General features: G+C 50.5%; 1 protein-coding gene across 2 annotated transcripts in view; it reads right to left on the bottom strand.

The window, feature by feature from the left end:
* Adcy5 (adenylate cyclase 5) overlaps positions 1 to 25,249 on the bottom strand; it is a 143,648-nt gene that overhangs the window by 10,941 nt on the left and 107,458 nt on the right. The window contains exons 9-17 of one of the 2 annotated variants that reach the window (XM_027936175.2): positions 22,447 to 22,469; positions 21,265 to 21,409; positions 19,942 to 20,039; positions 16,726 to 16,813; positions 7,518 to 7,634; positions 6,922 to 7,086; positions 4,152 to 4,327; positions 2,521 to 2,550; positions 1,459 to 1,591 (exon numbers count right to left, since the gene is read on the bottom strand). In XM_027936175.2, the coding sequence (XP_027791976.1) occupies positions 1,459 to 1,591; positions 2,521 to 2,550; positions 4,152 to 4,327; positions 6,922 to 7,086; positions 7,518 to 7,634; positions 16,726 to 16,813; positions 19,942 to 20,039; positions 21,265 to 21,409; positions 22,447 to 22,469 (975 nt within the window). The remainder of the gene's footprint in view (positions 1 to 1,458; positions 1,592 to 2,520; positions 2,551 to 4,151; positions 4,328 to 6,921; positions 7,087 to 7,517; positions 7,635 to 16,725; positions 16,814 to 19,941; positions 20,040 to 21,264; positions 21,410 to 22,446; positions 22,470 to 25,249) is intronic. The other variant, XM_071615276.1, reaches the window with a different exon arrangement.

Here is a 25,249-nt window from a genome sequence, read left to right as displayed (position 1 = left end):
AGCTGCGGTTGGGCACAAGGGAGAACCAGGTGTGGGTGCAGCCTGGTTGAACCCCATACTCAGGAGTTGGACAGAGACACTCCAAGGTAGGGCTAAAGGGACTGAGGACCCAGCAGGGCCAGGGGGCAGGATCACTCTTCCCAAGGTCTCTGTTAAACAACTGTGAGGCACAGGAGCAACCATCTTGGGTGGGGTTTCATGGGGGCGGTACATGTGAGCAGAGAAGAGGAGCATTGGCTTTAGGCCCCACTGAGCCTGATCAGCCCTCAGGAGAGTGCTGGAGGCCCCCCAACCACCCACCCACAGACTTCCCCAAAGAGGAGGGGTGTGGGAGAAGGGAGAGAGGTCTGAGAAGGGCAGACACACAGAGCTTCAGGAGGGACATTCCACTTGGGACACTTGTGGCAATATTCATGGGTGCCCCAGCGTCAGGGCTCCTCACCGCATACCTTGGAGATAAAACTATGCTGCATGCAACATACCCAATAGAAGGGACAACAACATGCCTCATCGGCACTTGACACCCAACCAAAAGCCTCCTGCCCCCAGCCAAAGACTTCAACTTCCATGACAGTGAGCGGTGTGGGTGGAGGAGTTCTAAGCAAGCCCTGGGTGAACTGATGTGGTCTGGAGATGGGTCAGACCTTGCCAGGGGTTGGATTCAAAGGGCCCACAAAGAAGCTGGCATTGTTTTGTGAGTGCCCTAGAACGCCCTCTCCTGGAGACTCTTGGGTGGCTCATCAGGGAACCGAGGGCCTTAAGACTGTGGCTACCAAGAGCACCACCTTCACCCGGCCCGTTGGCATACCATCCTGCAGGTGGACACTGTCCTCAGGGCGCAGGGACACAGCCTGGAGAGTCAAGCACCGGTTGCATTTCTGCTTTCAATGCAACCAACACAGGTCAGAGCCATGGCCCTGGCCACCCCACCACCCTGCCCCTGAGTCCAGCTGGGCTTCCTATTGATTCCTTTGGCTCTTCCTCCTCTGGAGAAGCCTTCATGCCCAGCTGTGGTCATATCAAGCCTGCACAGAAGCCTCTGGTGGCAGCCCCCACCAGCCTAGGATCCTGCCAGCTCCCACCCTCCTCACCTTCTGCTCCTCCTCCTCACATGCCTGGACACCTTGCTGCTCCCCCTACAAGCTGACTGCCCCACCCCCAGTGTCCCTGCTGCAGATATGCACAGGAACTGCTCCGGCAGTGTGTGCTGACTCCAAGCGCACCTCCTGGGCTCAGAGTCCCTGTATTATTGGGGTGGGTTCATCTAGAATATGCTCCAGGACTTTGCCTCTCAACCCTGGAAAGCAAGCAGCAGATCCTTGGATGTGGGGCAGTGGTCATTTGGGGTGAGACCCAAGAGTACACCTTGTCAGTGTCGGATGAAGGTCCAGGCCAGCCCAGTGAGTGCCGTGAGGTCCAGCTGCCTCCCCACCCAGCTGTAGCCCCAGGGCCATTCACCTGCAGTTTCCAGAGGAAGTCAAGGCGGGCAGTGGACTCCACCTGCTGGGCGTGCAGGTACAGGGCCAGCACGAAGACTGAAATAATGATGGGCGTCACCACCTTCAGGGCCACCTTGGTCGCATGCTCAGGGCTGCAAGAGTGAGGTAAACAGGCCTGAGGCCACCCTGGCATTCACACAGGCTCCGAAGACCCCCGCCCCCAGGCCTTTTTCTTCTTCCAGTATAGCTGCCACTCAAACTCTGCCTGAGTCAACCTCCTCTGGGAAGCCTTCCTGCAGCTCAGGCAGCTGTAACTCCTCTCCTGGCACCTTATGCCCCCATCACTCAGGTGCCCCCTGGTCACCTCAGGAGATGAACTCAGCCCTTTCACAAGGCAGTGTGGATGCCAGGTCTTTCTCAGAGGACAAGGCAGGACTGTGTGCACAGGAACAAGGGAGCCAGGCAGCACCTGCTGACCCTGTCGCTGGGGTACCTTAGGCAGACTCTTAAGTTTCCTCATCTGTAACGTGGGAAAAGAATATCCACACTACAGGGCTGTGGGAAGGACTGAAGATTCTGTACAAGAGGTCTCAGTGCAGCACCTGACACACTGGGATTCGGCAAACTGGTGGCTACTGTTTCTAATTATATTTCTGTTAACATTGACAAATATACCAAACAAAAGCTGCCATTCCAAACACTGCTCCTTGCACCAGTGCAGAGCCAGAGGCCGAATACTGCCCAGAGCCTCCCTCCAGCAGCCCGGAGCCTTGGCTCTGCATAGAGGAAAGCAGGCCCAGTTCCTGCTCCTGGGGAAGAGCCTGAGGCTAGATGCTTTAAAATGAGGCCTGAGGCCCTGATAACCCTGGCCACTGAGGCTATTGGTCACCAGAATGGTAAGTAAAGAAGGGTGTCTATCCCACCTGGGCTGCTTGCTCCCCGCAGGGGCCTCCCTGCTCACTCCAGCCTCCTCCACCACCAGCCTTGTTGCCAAGGCCCCTCCCACCTGGGTCTCAGTGGCCTTCTCTGCTGCTCTGTGCCAAGGGCAGGGAGGGCCTGTCAAAGTGGGGCGTTAACTCACCACTGGGAGGTCCCGTTGTTGCTCAAGTCTCTGCGAAGGGAAGTCGGGGGAGACAGTTCAGATCTCTTTTTTTGGTGTAAGGCAGCCTCCAGTCCCATCCTCCTATGGCCCACCCTGCTGCCTTCCCCCACGCCGTGCTCTTCTGCCCAGTGCCAATCTCTGTCCCCCAGTCCTGCTCTGCTGCTCCTTTGTCCCCTACCCCAGCACCCAGGGGCATTCCAGCTGGGAGGCTTATGCAAAGGCCAGCCCCAACCAGCATCTGGTCACTGTGATCACAAATCACCAGCTCTTACCCTGTCTGTCCTCCCCCACCCTGCCTATCACCTGGACACACCTGTCCGCCTGTCTGCCCCAGCCCTGGGCTGACATCCAGAGGGAGCTGGGGGGTGGAATCCTATACCTGTACTGTCCCGTGTGGCAGCTGCTGGCCACTGTGTCTACTGAGCCTTGAAATAGGACTAGCACAAGTTAAACTGTACTGTGAGTGAAAATATACACCAGGTTGTGAATAGCGTGTAAAGAAAGGTAAAGTATTTCTCTAATACTTTTTAATTGATGATATGTTAAAATGACCATATTTTAGGTTTATTGGCTAAATAAAGTGCTCTTAAATTGTATCTTTTGCATTTTTTCATATAGCTACTAGAAAATTTTAAATTACATTTGTGGCTTGCATTATTTGTCTATTGAATAGAGCTGCCCTAGAGCCAAACGAGGGTCTCCCAATAGAGCAATGATCTCCAGTCTCTGCTGTCAACCTCAGCAGTGGGAGAGGAGAGGAGAGGCTGGGAGTGGAAGAGCAGGAAACAAAGCAGCCAAAAGAGCCAGCTCTAGTCCTGACCCCAGGGTAGAAAGGATCTGCACTCCCTCCCTCCCCCACACTTGCAGCCTGCCCAGTTCCTGAAGGCATAGCATCTTGCTGTCGTCTGCCCATAGCCCCACACAACCACAGGGAAGTTCTTGCTTGAATCTGACTTAGATTCTTCACTACAATTTATTTTTCTCAGGGGTCTCCTTTCACAAGAAGGGGCACTTCTGTGGGGGTTCTTGGTCCTATCCTAATTGTACCTCCACTGCCTGGCTCAGTGTCTGCAGCCGGTAGGCCCTCAATACACATTTCTGAATGAATAAATGGGCGAGCAGATGGATGGATGTCTGGCTGGACCCCTTCCTCTTAGAGAAAGTGCAGTGTGCTGTGTTTCCTCAAGAGACACAGACTCGTCCCATTTTTTCACACTACTTGGTGTGTGTTCAGAGGTGGTTATGGGAAGAAAAGCATAGTACATACCAGGCACTTCGTAGATATTTTGCTACTATGAATATCATTCCCATTTTACTGGGGAAAAAATGTATTTCAGGAAAATAACCCAATGTGAATCTGCTGCTGAGGTCCAAACTCAGTTCCACCCAAAGCCAGAGGCCTTTCCCTTCATGGAGTCGTCTCCCTTGGAAAGCTGACATCTGTCACTGGATGACCAGGCGGACTGTGGCCAGACAGCCTGACACAGCAGTGCTCAGGAGCTAGATACTCTCCTCGCAGTGTCCCTGCGGTGCCAGACCCCAGCCTTCTGCACTTCCTGCCTCCCTGAGGGGGCCCGAACACGGTGGGCGGTGAATGAGGTGCCACATACATGGCGTTGGCGGTGACCAGCAGGTCGGCATTGTCAAAGAGTGTGACACCGGGCACCTCGACGATGAGCACATAGATGAGCTCGATGGACAGCATGAGCGCCAGCTTGCCGATGCAGCTGATCTGCAGGAACACGGAGCAGGCCAGCAGGCTGAGCAGCACGCTGTAGGTGAAGTACTGCGAGAGAGGGCGGGCATCATCAGCTCGCGGCCCCGCCCAGGCCCCGCCCCGTCCCGCCCAGCCTGAGCAACGTTTGGGAAGGCTTCTGCCCACCCGCCCAGGGCCAGTAAAGTGTTAGCGCCCGGCTCCAGGCTCAGGCTCGCCTGGGCTCATCCCTGATCCACCACAGACTGGCTGTGCACCTTGGACCATGTAATCAACCCCTCTAAGCCTCGGTTTCCCCATCTAGGGCTCCCTGTGCCTGGTGAGAGGAAGCCTCTTGGGGCTATGTCTGGGACCTTCGATAACTGTGAGGAGCACAGGTTCCCTGCAGCTCTGAAATCCACAGCAGGAAAAAGGGAAGTGTCTCACAACCCGGAGGGCAACACCTGAATTGCCTGATTTGCCGGCCAAACCCAACCTAACTGGTGCGGTGCCAATCACCATCGGCATCCAGCTTCCTGTGACTGTTGGCACACTTGGCCGCTGAAGTATGGCTGTGTTTCACCATCAGGGTTTACCCCAGGCTCCTGGTCACATGAGGCAGCCTTTTTAAATCTGAAAAATTTTGTGGTCTAAAATATATTGGCCCTAGTGACTTGGGAGGAGGCATGGCGCCCTGTACTATTTATCCTGCTGAAGTCCCTCCTTGTCTTTGAGCTGATTTCCTTCTTAAACAACCGAGGGGCAAACCAGCTGATCTCAGCAGCCCCCTCCTCCTGTGGTCCCGGGATGTGACTCCTAGCCATGTCAGCATCTACTATCCTGTTCTTTCTTTTAAATTTAGCACTATTATTTCTGAGTCAGGCTTCCAGACTCTTCCTATTTCCACACTGCCTCTGCCTTGGGCTGGGGGCCAAATGGGGGTGGCTGGCAGTGGGCGTAGCCCAGGCTGGGCCCTCTGCCTCCCCAGACTTTCAGGAGCTAAATGAGGCACTGTTGAGGGTCCCTTGGTGATAAGCTGGGACAGGGTAGCCTCAAGTCACCGCCAAGAACTGGGCAGAGAAGACAGTAGGAGAACAAGTCCAGACAATTAGGCCCAGCATTCCAGCTTGGGGGGAGGAAAAAGGGGCCCTCTCCAGCCAGCCTGAACTCCCATTCAGAAGCCGGGTCCTGGGCACCAGGAGGCCAAGGCTTAATGCAGCCCCACCACCAACCCGAAGGGCCTGTGAGGAGTGGCTGACTGACCCAGGAACACTGGTGAGGTGTGGGCCACAGGCCTGAAACAGAGCAGGCTGGAGACAGCTGAAGGCTGGGACCGACCATCTCCAACGAGGAGGAGCTGGGACACCAATGCGTCCCCCACCCCATTCCCAGCTTCTCTGACCACTTAGTGGCAAACCGGCCAATGCAGCCTCTGCTCCTCAGGAAGCACAAACGCTGCTTCCCTGGGCTCCCAGCCAGACGTGAGAGGGAACGGAGCCCAGGAGGGGAGGCCTGGCTGACTGCCCAGCGTGGCCGCAGAGGGGAGGGAGAGCTGGTCTCGGGTCCAGGACAGGAAGAAGAGCCTGTCTGGGTGGCCATCAGCTGAGCCCTGCTCCTCACTGGGCTTTCCTTGACTCAACAGTCCAACAAGGAGATGGCCCAGCTCCTTTTCAGGGCTGGGGAAGGAGGCCAGCACTGTGACAGCCCCTGTGCCCCTCTGCTGCAGTTCTGGGCCCTTTGGGAATTGGATGAAAGCAGGAAAGCAAGATCTCTGTCACTGCCTTACAGGTTTCCTGTGAGTGCCCTGCAGGGAGCTGGGAGGTGGCCATGGCCACTGCATAGAACAAACGCTTCCAGACAGGCAGGAAGCCTGGCCCTGCTGCTTGGGGCAAAGTGCTTGCAGAGAAGCGCAGCAACGCCATCAGAGCCCCACGTGCGTCCTGGTGTTCAGTGCATGCCATCCTCTCAGTAAGATTCCTGGTGTTACTTTTTAAATCCAGATGCCTGTAAGTACAAAATTTCTCTTGGGAGTGGTGAAAGTGTTCTCAAGGAGGATGGCTACACCCATATTTGTGAATACACTGAAAACCGCTGTTGCACGCTCTGAACGAGTGGTTTATGGTAGTGGCTTGGGATTGGGCTCTCTTTGCTCCTCTCAAAGTTCACTTACCCTCCAGCTAGGGGATCAGGTAGAGGCTCCAGAAAATTTTATTCTCAGGAGCATGAACTCTAGCATCAGACAACTTGTATGAGAGCTTTGACTCTACTGCCTACTCACGGTGTAGTCTTGGGCAAGTAACTTAACCCCCCTGTGCATGGGGTTCTTCATCTCTACAAAAGAGCTAATATAGTACCTAAGTCATAGGGCTGTGAGGATTTACTGAGTGGATGTATGTAAAGCACCTAACACAGCACCTGGCCCATGGTAAGCATGCTATGAACAAAAGCTAAGTTAGTTTGGCTGCAGCTGTAGTGACGCGGCTGCACTTGTTCACCAGTGTTGGGCACATGGTGTTGATGACACTGAGGGAAGGCAGTCTCCAGAATAGCAGTGAGCTGGTGGGCCCTGACCTTCCCTCAGACTGTCCAGGGCTTCCCCAGGAGCAGAGTGGGGTAGGGCAAGAGCAGCTGCATCTGCTCCCGGCCCAGCCACGTAGGCCGAGTACCCAGCCCTGCAGGCCCAGTACCTCGGGAAAGTTGCAGTTGGGCCAGTGGCTGCCGCAGAAGCCGTGCTCATCGCCCAGGCTGTAGTTGAAGGCTGACTCCAGCACATGGCACGCGTTGACCTGGCTCACACTGATGTTGTGCTCCTCCGCCAGGCAGCCCACCAGGTCCTTGGAGTTACACATGAACTGGGCGGGGCACAGGGCAGTGAGGAGCGGTCAGCCCCCAGGGCCAAGGGCACCCTCCACCCTCTGTCTCAGTCACAGCCTCCCTCGGACTGGGGACATAGCAGGAGCCATCCTCTCAGTTAGAGGCCGTGGGCGGACCTGGCAGGTCTGTCCAGCTCCTTGGGTAGGAGGGCGTGGCTAGTATCCCTTCCCGAGGTGGGGCCCTAAGTCTGCCTTGGGGACGTTCCCTGTGCTCTTCCACCTTGAGAGCAAGGAACTAAAAGCCCGCATGGGGGCTAATTTAAGAGCCAAATCTGATCCCAGACCTGGAGTGAGACACGAATAGGGGTTTCTGGGTGAAAGCTCTCCCAGGCCATGCTGTTGGGCACAGGCTGCACTGGGTTTGACCCCACGGGGCTGGGGAGGCACTGGGAGGACGTGAAGCCACCCACCAGGTTGACAAAAGCCGAGAGGAACACCAGGGTGATGGTGAACACCCCAACCAGGGTGCTGTTCATCTTGGACCGCACGATCTTCCTGGAGAGGATCTGCAGCGGGGCGGGGAAGAGCTGGGCGGGGGAGAGACAGAAGAGCGTTCAGCGAGGACCCTGACCATGGCCGGCCGTGCAGGAGACCCCGGACCCGCTCGTGTTTCCAGTGTAGCTCCCCCAGCCTTTCTGAACCCCTCCCGGCCTGCAAGGCTCCAGCCTCACGCCACTGCCCCCTGCTTCCAGGCCAACAGCAGCACAGACTCTGAGCTGGCCAGGAGCAAGTGTGCCTGAGAAGCCCACAGGTGAGAGGCTGGATGAAAGAAGTGACACCATCTTGACCCAACAAGGAGGGATGGCAAAGGCCATTTACCCAGAGAGCGAGTTCTGGACCTCGGGGAGTTACAGTCAGGGGAGGTGGGTGGCAGGGGAGCACGCAGGGAGGGGCCCTGACTTCCCTGCGGAGGCTTGGGAAGGCTTCTCCGAAGAAGCAGGGACCTAGTGTCTGGAGGAAGGGGCTGGGCTTGTGAGAAGTGGCAAAGCAGCCCGGGAACAAGAGGGCGGGGCCTGGACCCTGAAGTTTTTCTTCAGCAAGAAACTTCACAGACCCACCTTCCCCTCACCCACCCCTTCCTGTATGTTCTTCAACTAGACAAACCATAGTCCACTCACAGACCCACTGCAGCTACGGTGATTAAATCATCAGCCTCCAAAGTCTCATTTCTGCCACCAAATACGACACTCTTGGTCCCTCCTGCCACGCAACCTACGCTAAGAGGTTGACAGAGAACAGAGCTGTGGACTCGGGCTCCTCCACCGCTGCCTGCCCCACTTCTTCTTGGTGAATCCTGTCTGCTGCCAACATTCCAGGTGTCCTAAGATACCTCCAAGGACAGAGAGTGGTGGGAAAAGCACCCGGCCCGGAGGTGGGAAGCCTGGGTTCCAGACGTGGCTTTTCCTGTGTGGCCCTGAGCAAGCCACATCTCTTCTCTGAAGATCCCATTTGTAGGCACACCCTGAATTTTGTGATAAGTGAAGCAGGCAAACGTCTTGACCCTGATCACCCCTGCACATACTTGCTCAGTGTGCCAGACCACCTGGCCCATCCCTCCCCTGACACTGAGAGTTCCCTATAGTTGGTCAAACTGATGACTAAGGATCCATGGCATGACCACCATGTCGCTGCTCACTCCCAACAGTGAGGTGGTAAGGGGCACTGACTGTGTGCTACAGTGTTTGCTGCTAGCTCAAAAAGTGCTGGGACATGGATGGGATGTTCCTCCACCACAAGCCAACCCATCTACATGTACAGCATCCACGTGGATCCTTCACATCGTCACCTGGGACTTCAGGGTAAAGGGAGCTAATACAAATGTGCTGATGCCCATGCTGTTGTCTGGGCCAGGAGTAATAGTCTTTTATCTCTGACTTAGGAGTCTCATGTCTTCTGCAAGCATCCATGAAACACTAACAAGCTAACTTATCAGCTTATGTGTAGGGGAAAATCAGACCTCAGACCCTTCAGAGTTCCTGATAGGAAAGGGTCCTGCTCACCCCTGGTCTTGGGATTTGGGCTGGCTATGTGTGTAGGGAAATATATACCTTTCCCACTCCAGAATTCTCTTCTTCCAGCAAGGCCACTTCCAAGTCAGCAGAGGGAAAGAGGGGACCACAGGAAGGGCAGATCACAGGAAGGGCTGTAGCAGAGGTCTAGAAGACTGGTGGCTATTGGCTGAGATGAAGACCTTGGCCTCCAACTCCCTTGCAATGCAGCTGTCCAGTATTTTCAGAGACCATTGAGCCTGTGGCATTGTTCTGGAAAAACACTTCCTCTGGGATGATTCAGGACAAATTCTGACTGAACCCTCTCATGGGGCAGAAGGAAAAATAGGTGTAATGTGCAGAGATAAGTTTGGATTAAAGTCCTGCCTAACAGACACAGAGATAAATCACACACAGTGAGAGTCCAGAAATCAACTCTTATGTTTATGGCCAATTGATTTTGATGAAAGTGCCAAGACAATTCACTGAGGAATAGTCTTTTGACCAGTGTTGCTGGGTTAAATGGATATTCACGTGCAAAATAATGAAGTTGGGTCCCTACCTCACACCATATACAGAAATTAACTTAAAATGGACCAGATGCCTAAATATAAGTACTAACACTATAAAATTCTCAGAAGAAAGTATGCAGGTAGACACTAACTTTGGATAAGGCAATGCTTTCTTGGAGATGGCATCAGAAACACAGGCAAAAAAAGAAAATAGATAAACTGAATTTCACCAAAATTTAAAAATTGTGAAACAAAATAACAGCAAGAAAGTGAAAAACAAAAACATTGTTAAGGATGTGGAGAAATTGGAACCTTTGGGCATTGCTGGTGGGGATGTAAAATAAAGCAGCTGCTGTGGAAGGCGGTATGATGGTTTCTTAAAATATTAAAGATAGAATTATTATAAGAACCCACATTCCCACCATCTGGGTACATAGCCCAAATAACTGAAGGCAGAGACATGCAGAAATATTTGTACACCTATGTTTATAGAAACATAATTCATAATAGCCTGAAAATGGAAAGTACTCATATGTCTATTATTGATAGAGATCCCAAAGGTGATATAGCCACACAACAGAATATTATTGAGCCATAAAAGGGAATGAAGTGCCATTACATAGTAGAATATGGACAAACTTTGAAATTATTATGCTAAGTGAAAGAAGCCAGTCTCAAAAGGTCATGTATTATATGATTCCACTTATATGAGATGTGGAGAACAGGCAAATTCATAGACACAGAAAGTAGATTAGTGGTTGTCATGGGCTGTGGTGAGCAGGGAACAAGGAAAGACTTTTAAAAAGTCTTTAAGACTTTTAAAAAGTTTTTTAAAAAGCAGTATGGGTTTTCTTTGAAATGATGACACTTCTGGAATTAGTGGCAACAGTTGTATGACTTTGTGAATATACCAAAAACTAGTGAATTACAAGCTTACCACCTTTACAATTGTGAATTTTGTGATATGTGAATTTATATCTCAAGAAAGCTTTTATTTAAAAAAAAAAATCCTGCTCAAATTGGTACACCCACTCTGGAAGGCACTATCAAGATTCCTCAAAAGACTGGGAATGAACCCACCACATGACCCAGCTATCCCACTCCAAAAGAACTAAAATCAGCTTGCTGTAAGGATATAGCCACATCAATGCTTATAGCAGCACAATTCACAATAGCCAAATTATGGAACCAGTCTAGGTGTCCCTCAATAGAGGACTGGATAAAGAAAAATGTAGTCCATATACACAAAGGAGTTCTACTCAGCCATAAAGAAGAATGAAATTATGACATTTGTCAGTAAATGGACGGTACTATAGAACATCATGTTGAGTGAAATAAGCTAAAACTCACAAAGTCAAGGGTTGAATGTTCTCTCTGATATGTGGAATCTAGAGAGAAATAAGGAATTAAAAAACAGGGGATCTCATTAAAATAGAAAGGAGAAAAATGGAATAGAGAAAGGGGACTTCAAGGGGGAAGGGGGATGGGAAATAGGAGGAAGAGCCTTTAGCTAGCTGTGTGGTCCTGAGGACATTATGAATTGCTCTAAGCCTCAGTTTCCTTATCAGTAAGAGGGAATATTTATCTCCCAGAGTGGTTATGAAGAGTCAGTGAAGTGGTACATTGAAAATACTCTGTAATAAAAGTAAGTAAATGTTTGATCTGTGTGTGTGTGTGTGTGTGTGTAGTTGGTGCTGGGGATGAGCCCAGGGCCTCTACCACTGAGCCACATCCCCAGACCAGTATTTGAATTTTCGAAACCTATGTTGCCTAACAGAAAGTTCTTGTTTTCCATTAAGGGAATTCCGGGTGATGGAGGAAGTGTTTTGGCACTAGGTGAACATCTTACTCTGAAATGGAATGACAGATTGTTTCCAATCTTTGGTTGCTTAAAATGTTGCCATTTCATTTTCCACCCCACCCCCATCCCATGTTGCTTAAACCGTTTCAGTTCTGGTCACCAGAAAGGCTTCCTTCATGATTCACATCACAAGTGTAATGGATGACTTAAGTGAAGGTTGTTAGTAAATGCCAGAACTTTCTTGATAAAAAGTGGTTGGGGAAGAGGACAGGTACATCTGATTCCTGGTAGAAGTTGGACCAAGAGCCCCACAAAGGCCATCCAGAAGCCAGGGGAAGGATTACAGGCTGTTTTTTAAAAAGCAGCTAAGATAGGCCCCATGGTCCATGCCTGTAATCCCAGTGACTCAGAGGGCTGAGGCAGGAGGGTTCCAAGTTCAAAATTGGCCTAGACAACTTAGCAAGACCCTGTCTCCAAGTAAAAAATAAAAAGGATGGGGAATGTGTTTCAGAGGTAGAGCACCCCTGGGTTCAATCATTACTGAGGGTTCAGGGAGCAGCTCATGAATGGCTGAGTCTTCATGACTTGGCTTGCTGCAAACCAACTTCCCTTGGTGCCCTGCAAAAAGACCTGCCCTAGATCATCAGGAACCCAAGGACCGAAGTCTAGAGAAGATGAGGCATCGTATCCCAGCACTAGTTCACAAACTCTCATCTGTAATTGGAAGGTTCATCTGTATGTGAATCCCAAATCCAAATTTGATAACCCCAATGTGCATCTTAAGATCCTTTGGTGGACAGAGCCTCTTCATAGGGGTCACCATGGCTGCAATCAGATCTTGGGCTGCATCGTTACAGCAGATGATTGTATCTGTACAAACCACACAATGCCTGCTCACAACTGGAGCTCAGAAAAAGAAACACATTTTTAAAAGTAAGTTTAGAATCAGTTCAAATTATTCAACATGAACAGTGGGAATGGGGACATAATTAATAAACCATGACTGTTATAAGGGACAATTTAGACACTGGCTTCTCTGAGTGTCCCTAGGAAAACTGACCTTGCTGGGCCCTGTGATATGGGGCTAGTGGATTACAGAGATGAAAGAAGGTGACAAAATTAGGTAGCAAGAGGTTTAAGAAAACAGCTTCTTTGACAAGGAGCTAACAAAAGGGCAGTAGTTCTTACTTTGGGAAAAAATCTAAAAAGATGTGAAAACCTCAGAGGCCAGACAAGGCAGGTGGAGGGCTGCACACCATTGGTCTCATCATTTGGCCTTTCAGGAGTCAAATGGACATATTGACCAAGGCAATGTCCTGGAGGAGAAGGATCATGGGCTCTGAGGTCAAGAACTACCTGGGTTTATGAGGCTGGAGATGTGGCATTACCTAGCATGAATGAGGCCCTGGGCTCCAACACTAGTATCTCTCTCTCTCTCTCTCTCTCTCTCTCTCTCTCTCTCTCTCTCTCTCTCACACACACACACACACACACACACACACACACACATCATGGCTGAGTAGCTGAGTGCCCCTACTGGGTTCCATGTCCTGCTGGAAAGACAGGCTGACCTTCTGTATAAGGATGTGTGATGAGCCACAGTGAAAGCATGAGTCCCAGACCACAGTGTGGGGAGAGGAACAAGCTGCCCTCTCTGGCATTGGGTAGATATAGGCCTGGGCTGCTTCACAGGTGATGAGGCAGAAACTACAACAAAGAGCAGTGGTGCTGTTGGAGCTGGGCAAACAGGGAAGGGGCTGCACTCGGGAGATATGAGTGAGCCCACTGTCTCTGGAGGTGAGCAAGCACAGGCTGACCCATGCCCTGCAAGGTTAAGGGACTGCAGCCTCGGGTGGGTGGCCGGTTCCATTACTGCTCAGGCCCCTTCCGATCTGAGATTCTCTGAGTCTGTGGACACAGGCGATGGTGAGGAAGGACTTAACCCTGTTTCCTCCCAGAGAGGTGGTTCTGGGGCTGTGGTCAGCACAGACGAGGAGGGAGGGGAGGAGGGCCTTCATGCAGACATACAACTTGCCCTCCACAACCGCATCGATGAAAAGATGGACTCCAGGTTCCGATCCTTTAGCCAAGTCACCCTAGAGACAGCAGGGTTCCAAAGGCACACCGTGGGATGAGAAGTGAGGACAGGACCTGGGAACACGGTGAAGATCAAGGTATGGGATCAACCTCACCGAGAAGTCCAGGGGTGCATGAGAACTGCACCAGGCCAGGTCAGGAGAAGATTCCACAGGCCCAAGATGGAAGGCCCCCTCAGAGCACTAGTGAGGAGAAGGGAGAACCTTCTATAGAAAGGACTTGCTCCTCCCACACAGGGAAGACTGGGTCCATACTGTCTTCGTGCATCTCTCTGTGAAAAGGTCAAAATATGGACAACTTAAGAAAGCAAGCTTGAGTTTTTCAGGGAAAATGGAAAATCAAATGAGACAGCGAAAAGAAACTGTGCCTGACAACTGTATGGTTTCAGATGAGCAGAGCCTGCACCTGGAGTAGCTGAGGAATTACGCATCTCATCGGCATGCCCCGGATCCTCAGAGACTGTGGAAATAAGATGGAGAATATCTGCCTTCTGGCAAAGGGCAAACATTTTTCAAAGGGAAAACAGCATGACATTGAACACCCCAGCTCGGTCAGCTGTGTCAATACCTGACAAGGTGGTACAATAAACATTTAGTCTGTCCACCTTCGTGCATTCAGCATGAGATAGTGCTCAGGGACAGACTGGTCCTGCGTCCCACAAAGGGTGGGTTAATAATCTGGTGCATACAAGCGGAAAGGGAGAATGGCCCCTTTCATGTCTTCATGTACAAACAGTTTAGCCCCTAACAAGAGGGAAAGAAGAAGAATGAAGTGGAAAAGCAGTTCACGTAGCAAACAACGTTTTGGGCCGGGTTCTGCTTTCGAGGAAGTGGACAAATGCTGAGAAGACTGCTTTCAGGGGCTAGTGGCAAGGACGTGAGGGTGGGGCTAGTGTCTATTAGACGTGTCAACTGCCAGCCTGGAGACCGGATAACCAGGGAGCACTCTCTAAACACCTCCTTACTGAAGCCCTCCAGCTATAAGAATGATGAGACAGCTCCCTGGAAACAGGTGTGTGGGGGACAGTGTTTCTGTGGACGGGCAGGAGGGAGGTGAACTGGAGGCCTCCTTAGAACAGTCAGAAAATTCACTGGGCCCAACAAAGGAACTGAGAACAAGCTTACTGAATTAATTGGGCATTGGGAACAAAATAGGGACCTTCACAGTATAAAAGGAAGCAGGGATGATTTCCATAAACCATCTTGAACAGTGGGAGAAAGAATTCACTAGACCAAAGTACTAACTTCAAAAGGGCCAGAGCAGTCAGCGTCAGGCAGGGAAGGGACCTCCTCCCTTCTCACACCAGAGCCAAGTGCAAATCAGGGAACACACAGGGAATGGGATCAGAATAGATTCAGGTTTTCCAAGGTCACCAAAGAGGAAAGAGATCAAATTTAGGTTCTAATTAAAAATGGATGGGCTACATATAGCTTTGATTCTGATTTGAATAGGCCAAGTATCTTAAACAAACAAATGACTTTGTTTCAGTTCATAACTTCATTTTAAAAAGAAATATTCCTTTCAGGATTCTGGGAACAAAAACTTTTAAGATGCTACTTTATCTATGGTATGCTTTGTTTTTTAAGGTTACTGTGACTTTTTTTATTGTGGTAAAAAATATATATAACATGAAATTTGCCAGTTTAGCCTCAGTGGCATTGGTTACATTTACAATACTGTGCAAACATCATTGTCTATTTCAAAAACCTTTTATCACTTCTAGTAGAAATTCTACACCCATTAAGCAATAAGTTTCCATTCTCCCTTTTGCTGGCTGCTAGTCACCTCTAATCTACTTGCTGTGTCCATGAATTTGTCTATTCTAGGTATGTCAGTTTAGTGGAATCATACAACATGTGACCTTGTGCTCAGTGTAATGTTCTCAAGGTCATCCCTGTTGTAGCATGTAACAGCTCGTCATTCCTTTTTGTGGTTACAGGCCCCACATTATCTGTCCATTCACCTGCTGATGGACACTTGGGGTGCTTTTGCCTTTTGTGACTATATGGTATTCTTTTATAGGCATGGGATGAAGAAAGTAGAACTCTCCCCTGGAGAGAAAGCAGGCTGGGGGTCTTGACAATAGCAAGAGGTGACTGAGCACAGAGCGGGGGAGATTGTGGCACTGAGGACAGAGAGGCGGAGGGTCACCCCTGTGATGCAGCCAGCCACTTGCCAGGCTTCTCTCACAGATGTGCTGACTGACCCTGGCTGCCCTGCCCCTCTCTGGGCATCCACCTCCACACCTGCTGGAGGGAAATCTCCCAAGGTCCCCTCCAGTTCTGAACCATCAGTTCACCACAGCCTTGACCTTGAGGTGGCTAGGCAGCTAGCAGACTAATGAAGGACCCTGTTTGGAGGGTGGAGAGAGAAAGGGGACTTTGGAGGTGACAATGATCCAGTTCTTCCAGGAGAACATGGAGCTCTCTGAAGAGTGTGCAAAGTGAAGGCAGGGCTTACTCCTGGTTAGTGTCAGGGCGAGTGAGTGTCATGTCAGGGTGGAGCAGAGGCCTGGCAGGCCCTGGGGAGGGCGCAACTGTGCTGTTAGAGAGCTTCTTGGCCTCCTGGTAAAGAATCACGGGAAAGGCTGTGTGGGCTGGGTAGACAGGAAACTGAATGATCTAGCACAGACCACAATGGCCTGGGGTCAAGTGCCACTGAAGGACATAGCCTGGAGAGGGTATGTGACATGCCCCAAAGAAATAATTATGGAAGAAGGGAGCCAGGTTCCAGGTCCTGAACTCGCGTTGCTGACTGAGCTAGCCATGTGAGCTGTCTGGAACTCTGAGCCTTTCTACAGCCACGCACTGATCTGCATGATGGACCCCAATCCCTCATCTCTGAGATCCTCCCAGGGCAAACCTGAGCACCCAGCAACGGAAGGTGGTGTCACAGGTGTATCCAGGAAGGTCTTAGCGAGTGCTTACTGACCACTGCTCTGTGCCAGGCTTTGTGTGAGGCGCCCTCCCTCCCATCACCCCATCTGATTCCAAGAAGTGGCCATGACAGCATTTTCTTGTTGTGAAGATTCACGAGGGCTGAGCCTGCCAATAAGAATGAGGCTCACCTCCATCCTAGCTTGCCACCAATGCCAATCTGGAGTGGTGGTCAGCACTATACTGTCCCTCCCCCATGCCAAGCACATGACTTGGCCATAGCCCCTGGCAGTGGCTGGGAGGAGAGAGAAGAAGGTGTTGGCCCAGGAGTCGGCTGGACTCACCTTCACGCAGGAGTAGATCACAGACACAAATACCACCAAGGTCAGCAGCAGGAAACAGGTCAGGTAGAAACTCAGCATGAACACGGAGCTGGGGAAGAAAGGGGGGAGGGGGAAGCCACGTCCAGGTGCTGGGCCTGAGCCTCCCTGGGGCCTGCCTAGTACACAGGCCACAAGTCCCCAGGGCCTGTCCGCACAACTCCGGAGCCCGAGGCTCTGAAAGCCGAGAGAGAACCTGAAGTTGCTTCATTTCCCCCAAGCCCCCTGCTCTTCCCTCCCACTCCAGAGAAGTGCTCTGGCCTGTGACAGTGTGGCCTCTTCCCTTCTGTCCCTCGCCCAATATCCCCTTCCTGAGGGCAGGGGGACAGCAGCCCATTGGGAGCTGGATGGAAAGCCAGGTGCTACCTGACCAATACTGTATTCCTAGCTGTTCACAGAGTACCTCACTTAGCTTGGGAGAACCCACTTTAAAAATCACCTGGTCCTTCCCTCCACATCATTACTGGTGGCTTGATAAATAACCTCAAGGACTGAGAGTGGATTTGACAAATGGCCTTTGTTTATATAAATGCATGTATCAGCAGCTCAGCCAGCCACTCTGAGAAATAAGGCTGATACATACATTCAGAATGACAGTCCCTAATCCCTGTCCCTTACCCACTGCCCACTGCCAGGGCCCCCCCCACACATCCTGCTCAGTTTCTACCCCTGCCCCCACCATTCCCAGCCAGCTCAATAAGAAAAGTACACAAGTGTCCCTGTCCCTCATTTCCCAGGCAAACCACAGGCCCCCATCGGTGGAAATCCTCAGACAAATGAGCTGCAAGACACTTTCCTTCCATTGCCTCCTGGGACAGGGGCTGGCCAGGGACAGCCACATGCTGTGCCACCAGGAGCCCTTCAAGGGAGGAAAGTGACCTGGAGGTGGGTTATAGACAGCAAGGCCCAGGGAAGGAGCCGGCCCTGGAGGACTCAGACAGCACCCCTGTCCACACAAGTATCATTTAGTGGACCTCAACAAATGGAACAGGGAGAAGAAAAAAATCTTTAAAGTGGCTTTTAAGGTTTCCCTAGAGAGGGATGGCTAGAGACAACCTCTGTCAATGCCTTAGCCACTTAGAGCTATGGCCAGAGGAGGGAACCAAGCCACTGCAGACAGAGCAGGAGCTGGGGTGGCCCAGCCCCCAGGCCACGCTGCAGAGAAAGGAAAATGGCAAAGAGGCAGGATTATGCACTCAGCTAAGGGACAGAAGGCCTCACCTGCTTGTTGATATCTGTGGCTCCATTTCAATACAGAAAAATGGAGTTCTATGCCAATATGGACCCACAATCCCACCAGCCCTGCACAGCCTTGGTGCCCGTGGAGTGTTTAGCTACACAACCGGGTGGAGCCCACACCAGCATCTGGTTGTTACCTGGGGTGCCCTGATAGAGTCATAGTATATACAAATGCATGGGGCACCTTTTCAACAATAAATGTCATAAAAATAAAAGGTGTTAAGTAAAAAGGCATGTCGACCTCACGTGCCTCCTAACACCATGCCCTGACAGGACACATGGTCACTCCCCTGGGAGTCTCATCAAAACACACAGCCCCAATCTGATCAGGAGAGCATCAGACACACCCAAACTGCATCATTCTAACTGTCTAGGACTCATCAATAGTGCCACGGTCATGCAAGACAGGCAAAGGCTGAACTATCAGATTGGAAGTGACGGAGGAGGAGATAAGACGACTAAATGCAGGGTGGGATCCCAACCTGGCGGCTGGAACAGGAAAAGGGCCCTGGGGGGACGGATAAGATGAGAACATGCTCTGTGGGTTAGTGAACAGTATCATTCCTGCATGAGTTTCTTGTTTTTGATCACTGTGCTGTGGCTCTGGAAGTTGTCAACAGTAGGGGAAACTGGTAAGAGACAGACACACAGAGGCTCTGCACTACTTCTGCAACTTCTCAGAAGACTACAATTATTTCAAAATGAAAAATAGAATGTGTTGGGTGTGGGGACTCTTTAGATGAAGCAAGTCTTACAAGATATAGCCACTTGCAACCAGGGGATTTTGAGTAGATCCCTATTGGAAAAAAATAAGAGTAGAAGACTCTTTGGGGTCCAATTTTGAAAACTGGAACATGGACTGAGTACAGGGTTAGTAGAGAATCGATGTTGACTTTAAGGAAGAAAATGTCCTTTAAATGGAGGTCACTGAGGATTTTAGGGGCAAAATGTTCATAAATTTACTTTAGATAATCAGGAAAAGCCAGGCATAGTGGTGTACACCTGTAATCCCAGTGGCTCAGGAGGATGAGGCAGGAGGATTGCAAGTTCAAGGACAGCCTCAGCAAATTATCGAGACCCTAAGCAACTTAGTGAGACACTATCTCAAAAGAAAAAAATAGAAAAGGGTTGGGGATGTAGTTTAGTGGTAAAGCACCCCTGGGTTCAATGCCTAGTACCCCCCCCTCCAAAAAAAAAACAGGAAAAAATTTTGAAACAAATATTGCAAAATATTAACAAAGCTAGGGGATAAGTGTTGATTATATTACTTTTTGTATGTTTGAATGATTTTACACACATAAGATGCAAAAACATGTATACATACACATATATACCCACGAACATATGTATATACACACACACACACACACACACATGCATACACATTTCTCTCCTAGGCATGACTCTATATGACAATCTACTAAACTTTATTTCTGAAAGCCCACTACCTACTTCAAAGTGGTTCCTGCAGAAGCCACAGGCTCTCACAGTGATACAAATAGTCCTCAGAAAAGTTCAACAGTGTCTCTTTGTGACAAAACTTCAGAACCTGAATTATTCCACTCTTTGAAATACCTACAGTAGTAAGAAACCTTTGTCTTTTGAATATGTATTGTTTTTTTTCCAAGATCTAAAGTTCATACAGGAGGCAGCCTGGCAGATACTTTGGGTGATTCAACCGGGTAACAGAGGTATGTGCTAAGTGGCATGAGATGATAAGTGGTGGACAGGGGTCTCTCCTGCAGCTAAGCAGTGCCCAGTGAGAAGTCTTCCACCCACATGAGAGGACTCACCCTGGCTTCCTCGTCCACCAAGGACAGGTGGAGAAACCTCTCCTGCTCGAGGAGGTTCAGCCCAGCCTCCCTATTCTCTTCTTCTAAATGACCAGCTCTCCCACCCTGCAGCCAGAGGACGGAGCCCAGGAGGGATGGGGATACTTACTGGGGCACAATGGCGATCTGGACGAAGCAGATGAAGAGGAAGACGAGCGAGGCACAGGCAACATAGGCACCAAATCGATCATCTACCTGCTTGGAGTACTGAGAGGAGACACACAGGGTGAGAGGTGGAGGACGTCCCACCCGAGCCAGGTCAATCCCAGAGAGCCTAGGATCTGAGACCCAGAGACAGACACAGATCACAAGAAACCAGTGCAAATCCCTGCAAGATGGTGCCCGGAGGAGGGCAGTGGGGAGGGACTTGGGATTGGATCAAACAGAAACTATATGCAGGCCAAGTCACTGTCATTAGTTCATCATGATCACAACTGTCAATTCCTGGGCATCATCTGCATCACCATCGGTCATGCTCACAACATCCCCAGACACAGGCACAGGACTGCTGTTATTCCTACTTCTGAGGTGAGCATGCTGGGAGAGCTTCCATGACTTGCCCAAGGTCACTCTGAGCTCCCAATTCCCAGCTGCAGCTTTCTCCATGACACCACCCAGCTGCACTCATGGAGGTCATTGCTGCACGGTCACCTGGAGCAGGCAATGCATAAGTCAGGACCGCTTACTTCCCTTTGTTGAAAAGTGTTTCTCTGCTAACCAGCTTCCCTCATTTAATGCTGATGAGAGTTCACCCACGCCCGTGTGAACTGAACCCTGGGAGACCCTGCAATATGGTGCAAAGAGGCCTGGCCTGGGGTCCAGCCGTGGCTCTGGAACTACTTCACTGGGTGACTTTTGCATTCAGAGCCCAAGGAGGTGGGGCACAGGGATCTTGACTGCCCCTTCCAACTTTCAGGCCTGGAGGCTCCAGTGTGCCTCAAGCTGTGTGGCCAAATGACAGCAGCAATCGCAATACCAACAGCAACCAATGTTTAGTGAACAGCCTCGGGGCGGCAGTTATTATTTTCTGTGTTTTACACAAAGAGAACTCATTTATTCCTCACTGTAATATCTGTTTCTAGATAAGGAAGCCAAGATGCAGTAAGATTAAGGTTTATTCCTTCTAGGGCTGGGGCTGACAGTGCTCAGCGGTAGAGCGCTCGCCTAGCACGTGCGAGGCCCTGGGTTCGATCCTCAGCACCACATAAAAATAACTAAATCAAGGTATTATGTCCAACTACAACTAAAAAATAAATATATAAAAAAAGATTTATTCCTTCTAACCAAGGAAATCTCTCTAGAACTCCCTGGGCAGCACAGTATCACATATGAGGAAACTGAGGCGACAAGAAGCTGCTCCTTCCTTGGTGCTGGAAGGAAGTGTCCTATTGCCTCCCTGGTCCTGGCTCTGCACCCCACCCAGGTGCCATACCTTCTTCTCTAAATCAGGCTCCCTGAAGGTCAAGAGGAACTTCCGGACGTGCTCAGATCGCAGCCTGTCGATGCTCCTGGCGTCAATGGCCCGGCCCAGAAACTCATCCACTTCATCCTCAGGGTTTGCACTTTCCTGGGCATTCCTGGGGGGCAGGAGGCACAGACCCAGACCCAATGACCATCAGGGGCACCCTTAGAGGTGGAATAACCAGAGAGACTGGCAGTGGTGATGGTCAGCCTTGACCCGGGGACTGAGGCCAGGTAAGCCCTTACTCTCTGCAAATGCACACACAGGGGGAGCCGCCTGACCCTCAGGCCTGCTGCTGGAGGGCCTCACTGGCGAGATAACTCAGTATGTGATAATACTGGGAATCATTACAGAAGATTTTGTTGTTTTCCCTAAAGAAAACACCCTCTGCTCTTTATCCTCCACCTGTCTCCTCATCCTGAAACAAAGGCTGAGATGGGGAGGTGAGACTCCTGTCACAGTGACTGTGGTCTGCCTGGTCCCTTTAACTGGACTCAGGGCCCTCTTGTGAAGCAGGCTTCATGGTCTTTGAGTGCTGAGTTTCTCGGGGCTGGGGTTGTAGCTCAGTGGTAGAGCGCTTGCCTAGCAAGAGCGAGGCCCTGGGTTTGATCCTCAGCACCACATAAAAATAAATAAATAAAATAAAGGTATTGTGTCCAATTACAACTAAATAATAAATATTAAAAAAAAACCCAACTATTTCTCAGGGTGAAGTCTGGTCCTTGAGTGGAACCCCTGACAGTCCTGAGAACCGGGAATCAGAGGAGCGCAAGGAAGGCATTCCCTCAGGATGCTGGGTGTGGTCGGAGCCTGCCGAGCATGTGCACGCACGCATGTACCTGTGTGTCTATACACGCATATATGCACCTGTGTATGTGTGCATATATGTGTGCGTGTGTGTGCACACATGTGCAGAGGAAATGAAACAGGCTGCACTGAGGCCCAGCCCTCTGCCAGGTGGGCTGGTCCCTGGGCTGGCCTGGCCTGTGTGGGGCCACTACTGACCACCTGTTTGTTACGGCAGGCTCCTTTCACTCTCAGCTGACTGCTGTGGGACCATGTTCCATGAGTGTGGGGAACCGGATGGGAAGGCAGATTTGGAGCTATTTCCCAGATGGTGGTGTCAGGAATAAAGAAGGGCTTATTACTCACTTGTCCTTTGGGTCTTCAAAGCCCTAAAAGAGGAGAGAGAAAGAGAGGAGAGAGAGAGAAGTGTGAGAACAGAGAGCACTGAGGACATGCAGGGAGTGAGCTGAGCCTGTGAGGAGTGGCCAGTTTCTGCTCATTGTGGTCTCTCAAAGCACTGGACACAGAAGTCTGCCCCTTCCTTCCCTCCCTCCCTCCCTCCCCCTGTTTGATGACAGTGAGGTCCTTCTGAGGCATGATCCATGCTAGATGCTGGGGACACTGATGCCATTCCATCCACTGCAAAGTCCCTGTGTCTAAGCTCTTCCTGACCCCCACCCTCTGTGGACTCCTCCCCTTATCCCAAGCCTCCATACCCTCCCCCCCATACACCCCTCCTCACACATGTAAGGCACAAAGAGCACACAAAAACCATGGGAATTCACAGGTTCTTCACTTAAAAATTTCAATCCAGACTCCTGCAACAAAGTTGTTTTGGTATCTGAGAACCAACGTATTTCTGCCAGGCTGGACTTTGGGGCTCTCTGGAGGTAAGGAACACCTACATGGGTTTGGCTGCTGTTTTGTGTTTCTGCAGGGGGCCAGGGGTGGGGGGGTGGGGCACTGGCCTTTGCTGATCATCAAACTCAAAGCCCTATTTAGCCTGTGAAGTCCCCAAAACTGTGTCAGGATCTAACTAGCTGTGGTAGAATGGAGGGTCCCTACAGTGGGAAGGGGCAGAATCCAGAAGGCAGTGGGGGAGACAAACAGCCCTCAGACCTGAAGTTCCAGATAAGGCTTGGGCTTCCAGGACAAAAGACAGGGAATGGCCCCTTGTCTCTGTGGCCCAGTGTGGAGCACTACTGTACAAAAAGGGAGTTCAGCAAATGTTGTGTGAACCAAAAATCCAAACGGATCTCGCTTCATTCCATCAAGGATATGGTTTAGAGATACAAGAAGAGGGGCTGGGCTGGGGTTGTGGCTCAGAGGTAGAGCCACATGCATGAGGCATACCGTCTACCATGCATGAGGCACTGGGGTTGATCCTCAGCACTACATAAAAATACAATAAAGATATTATTTAAAAAAATAAAGAAAGAAGAGGGGCTGTTCTCCATGAGCTTTCAGGTACTGAAACAGACATGGCATCCATGCAGCTTCAAGGTGCTGTGCCTTCTATTCTATCCTCAGCTAACCACTTCCTGAGCCTCAGCAGCTCCACCTGGGGTGGGGGGGCACATTCAAGGACCAACAATTTCCAGTGCTCTGAGCTGCTCCTAGCTCAACCCAGGAGGGCCTGTCAGTTGTCTCCCAAGGCCCTGCCTCTTTGCTGCAAGACCTGTCCTACTTTGCTATCACTCAAATGGGTGCTCTGACTGAGGACCAACCTATCCCTGAAGTGCCCAGGACCCCTTGGAGCACAGCATGACCAGCAGAGAGGAGAGCACCCTACAGATTACTGCCATGAGATGCTAATGCTCTAGCATCCTTCCATAGATTGGCAACAAGTTTATTAAGCAACCAAGAACAATCGAGCTCTATTATACATACGCCCATCTCTACAGATCAAAAACATCCTAAAGTGCTTTTAATTTAATTTTCTATTGTTTAATTTGTTCTAATTAGTTATACTAAAGTGTTTTGAATAAACATGTTTCTGACTTTCTCCAATGTCCCTTAGGTCATCTGCTAAGGCAGATGTTGGGCACCCACTTTTCCCTACGGTGCAGAGGTGGGAGCCAGGTGCACACACGGTGCCATGTTGGTCTGTACAGCTTAGCATCTGGTTGAGTGGTGCACTGATTACAGGGCAGAAATTCTTTTGGTCCATAAACCACAGCAGTGAGGTTACTGAAAACAGACCTGGGCTCAGTGGTAGAACACTTGTCTAGCAAGTGTGAGGCCCTGGGTTCAATTCCCAACATCACAGAAAAACAAAAATCAAAACACAGTCCACCAGACTGGGTGCAAATCCACCTCCCCCACCCAGCTCATTGGAGCTAGGATATGAGTCACTTCACCTCTCCCAGCCTGCTGGTCCCCGGGGGAACACAGAGCTTTCCTGGGGTTGGTTACATAAGCTCAATCCACAGGCTTCCCATCATCAGTCTCTATTTAATAAATAATCTTAAGAGGATGTTACAACAGGCATGCCTGAGCAGAGACCTGCACAGCTCCTCATGGAATTCAAAAGCCAAGAAAAATTGGGTAAAGATTTCAAAAAACCTCTGGGTGTGGTGGCACACACCTATAATCCCACCAGCTTGGGAAGTTGAGGTAGAAGGATCATGAGTTCAAAGCCAGCCTCAGCAACTTAACAAGGCCCTAAGCAACTCAGCAAGACCCTCTCTCTAAATAGAATATATAAAGGGCTGGAGAGGTGGCTCACTGGTTGAGTGCTCCTGAGTTCAATCCCTGGTACTCCTTCCCCCTCACCTGACCAAAAAAAAAAAAAAAAAAAGATTAAAAAAAAAAACCAATCTGCCAATCCCAAATTAGAACTTTTTAGCTGCTCTGTTACAGTTTCATGGAATCCCTACCCCTCCACCTTCAGTGGGCTATTTCTTTTAAAAAACTCCCCTGTGCGTTGGAATTCAGGGCAAAAGCTCTTCTTTTACGTGTCTTTCTCAAAAGATTTCTGTCAAGTTTAACTCCAAAAGTGCACAGCTTGCTCAGCTGCTGCAGGAACTGCCTCTGTCCCCAGCTTAGAGATTCCCATTAGACAGACTGAGATGGGGCCAGGAGGGGATGGATAATCAAGGGACACTGCCCAGCCAGACAGCAGAGAGGCTGGGCCTCCCCTCTTTCCTTTCCTGGGTGAAGCAGTTCA

The sequence above is a fragment of the Marmota flaviventris genome, chromosome 8, assembly GCF_047511675.1.
Source record: "Marmota flaviventris isolate mMarFla1 chromosome 8, mMarFla1.hap1, whole genome shotgun sequence".
NCBI classification, from domain to species: domain Eukaryota; kingdom Metazoa; phylum Chordata; class Mammalia; order Rodentia; family Sciuridae; genus Marmota; species Marmota flaviventris.
This window is presented reverse-complemented; position numbering and strand designations above follow the sequence as displayed.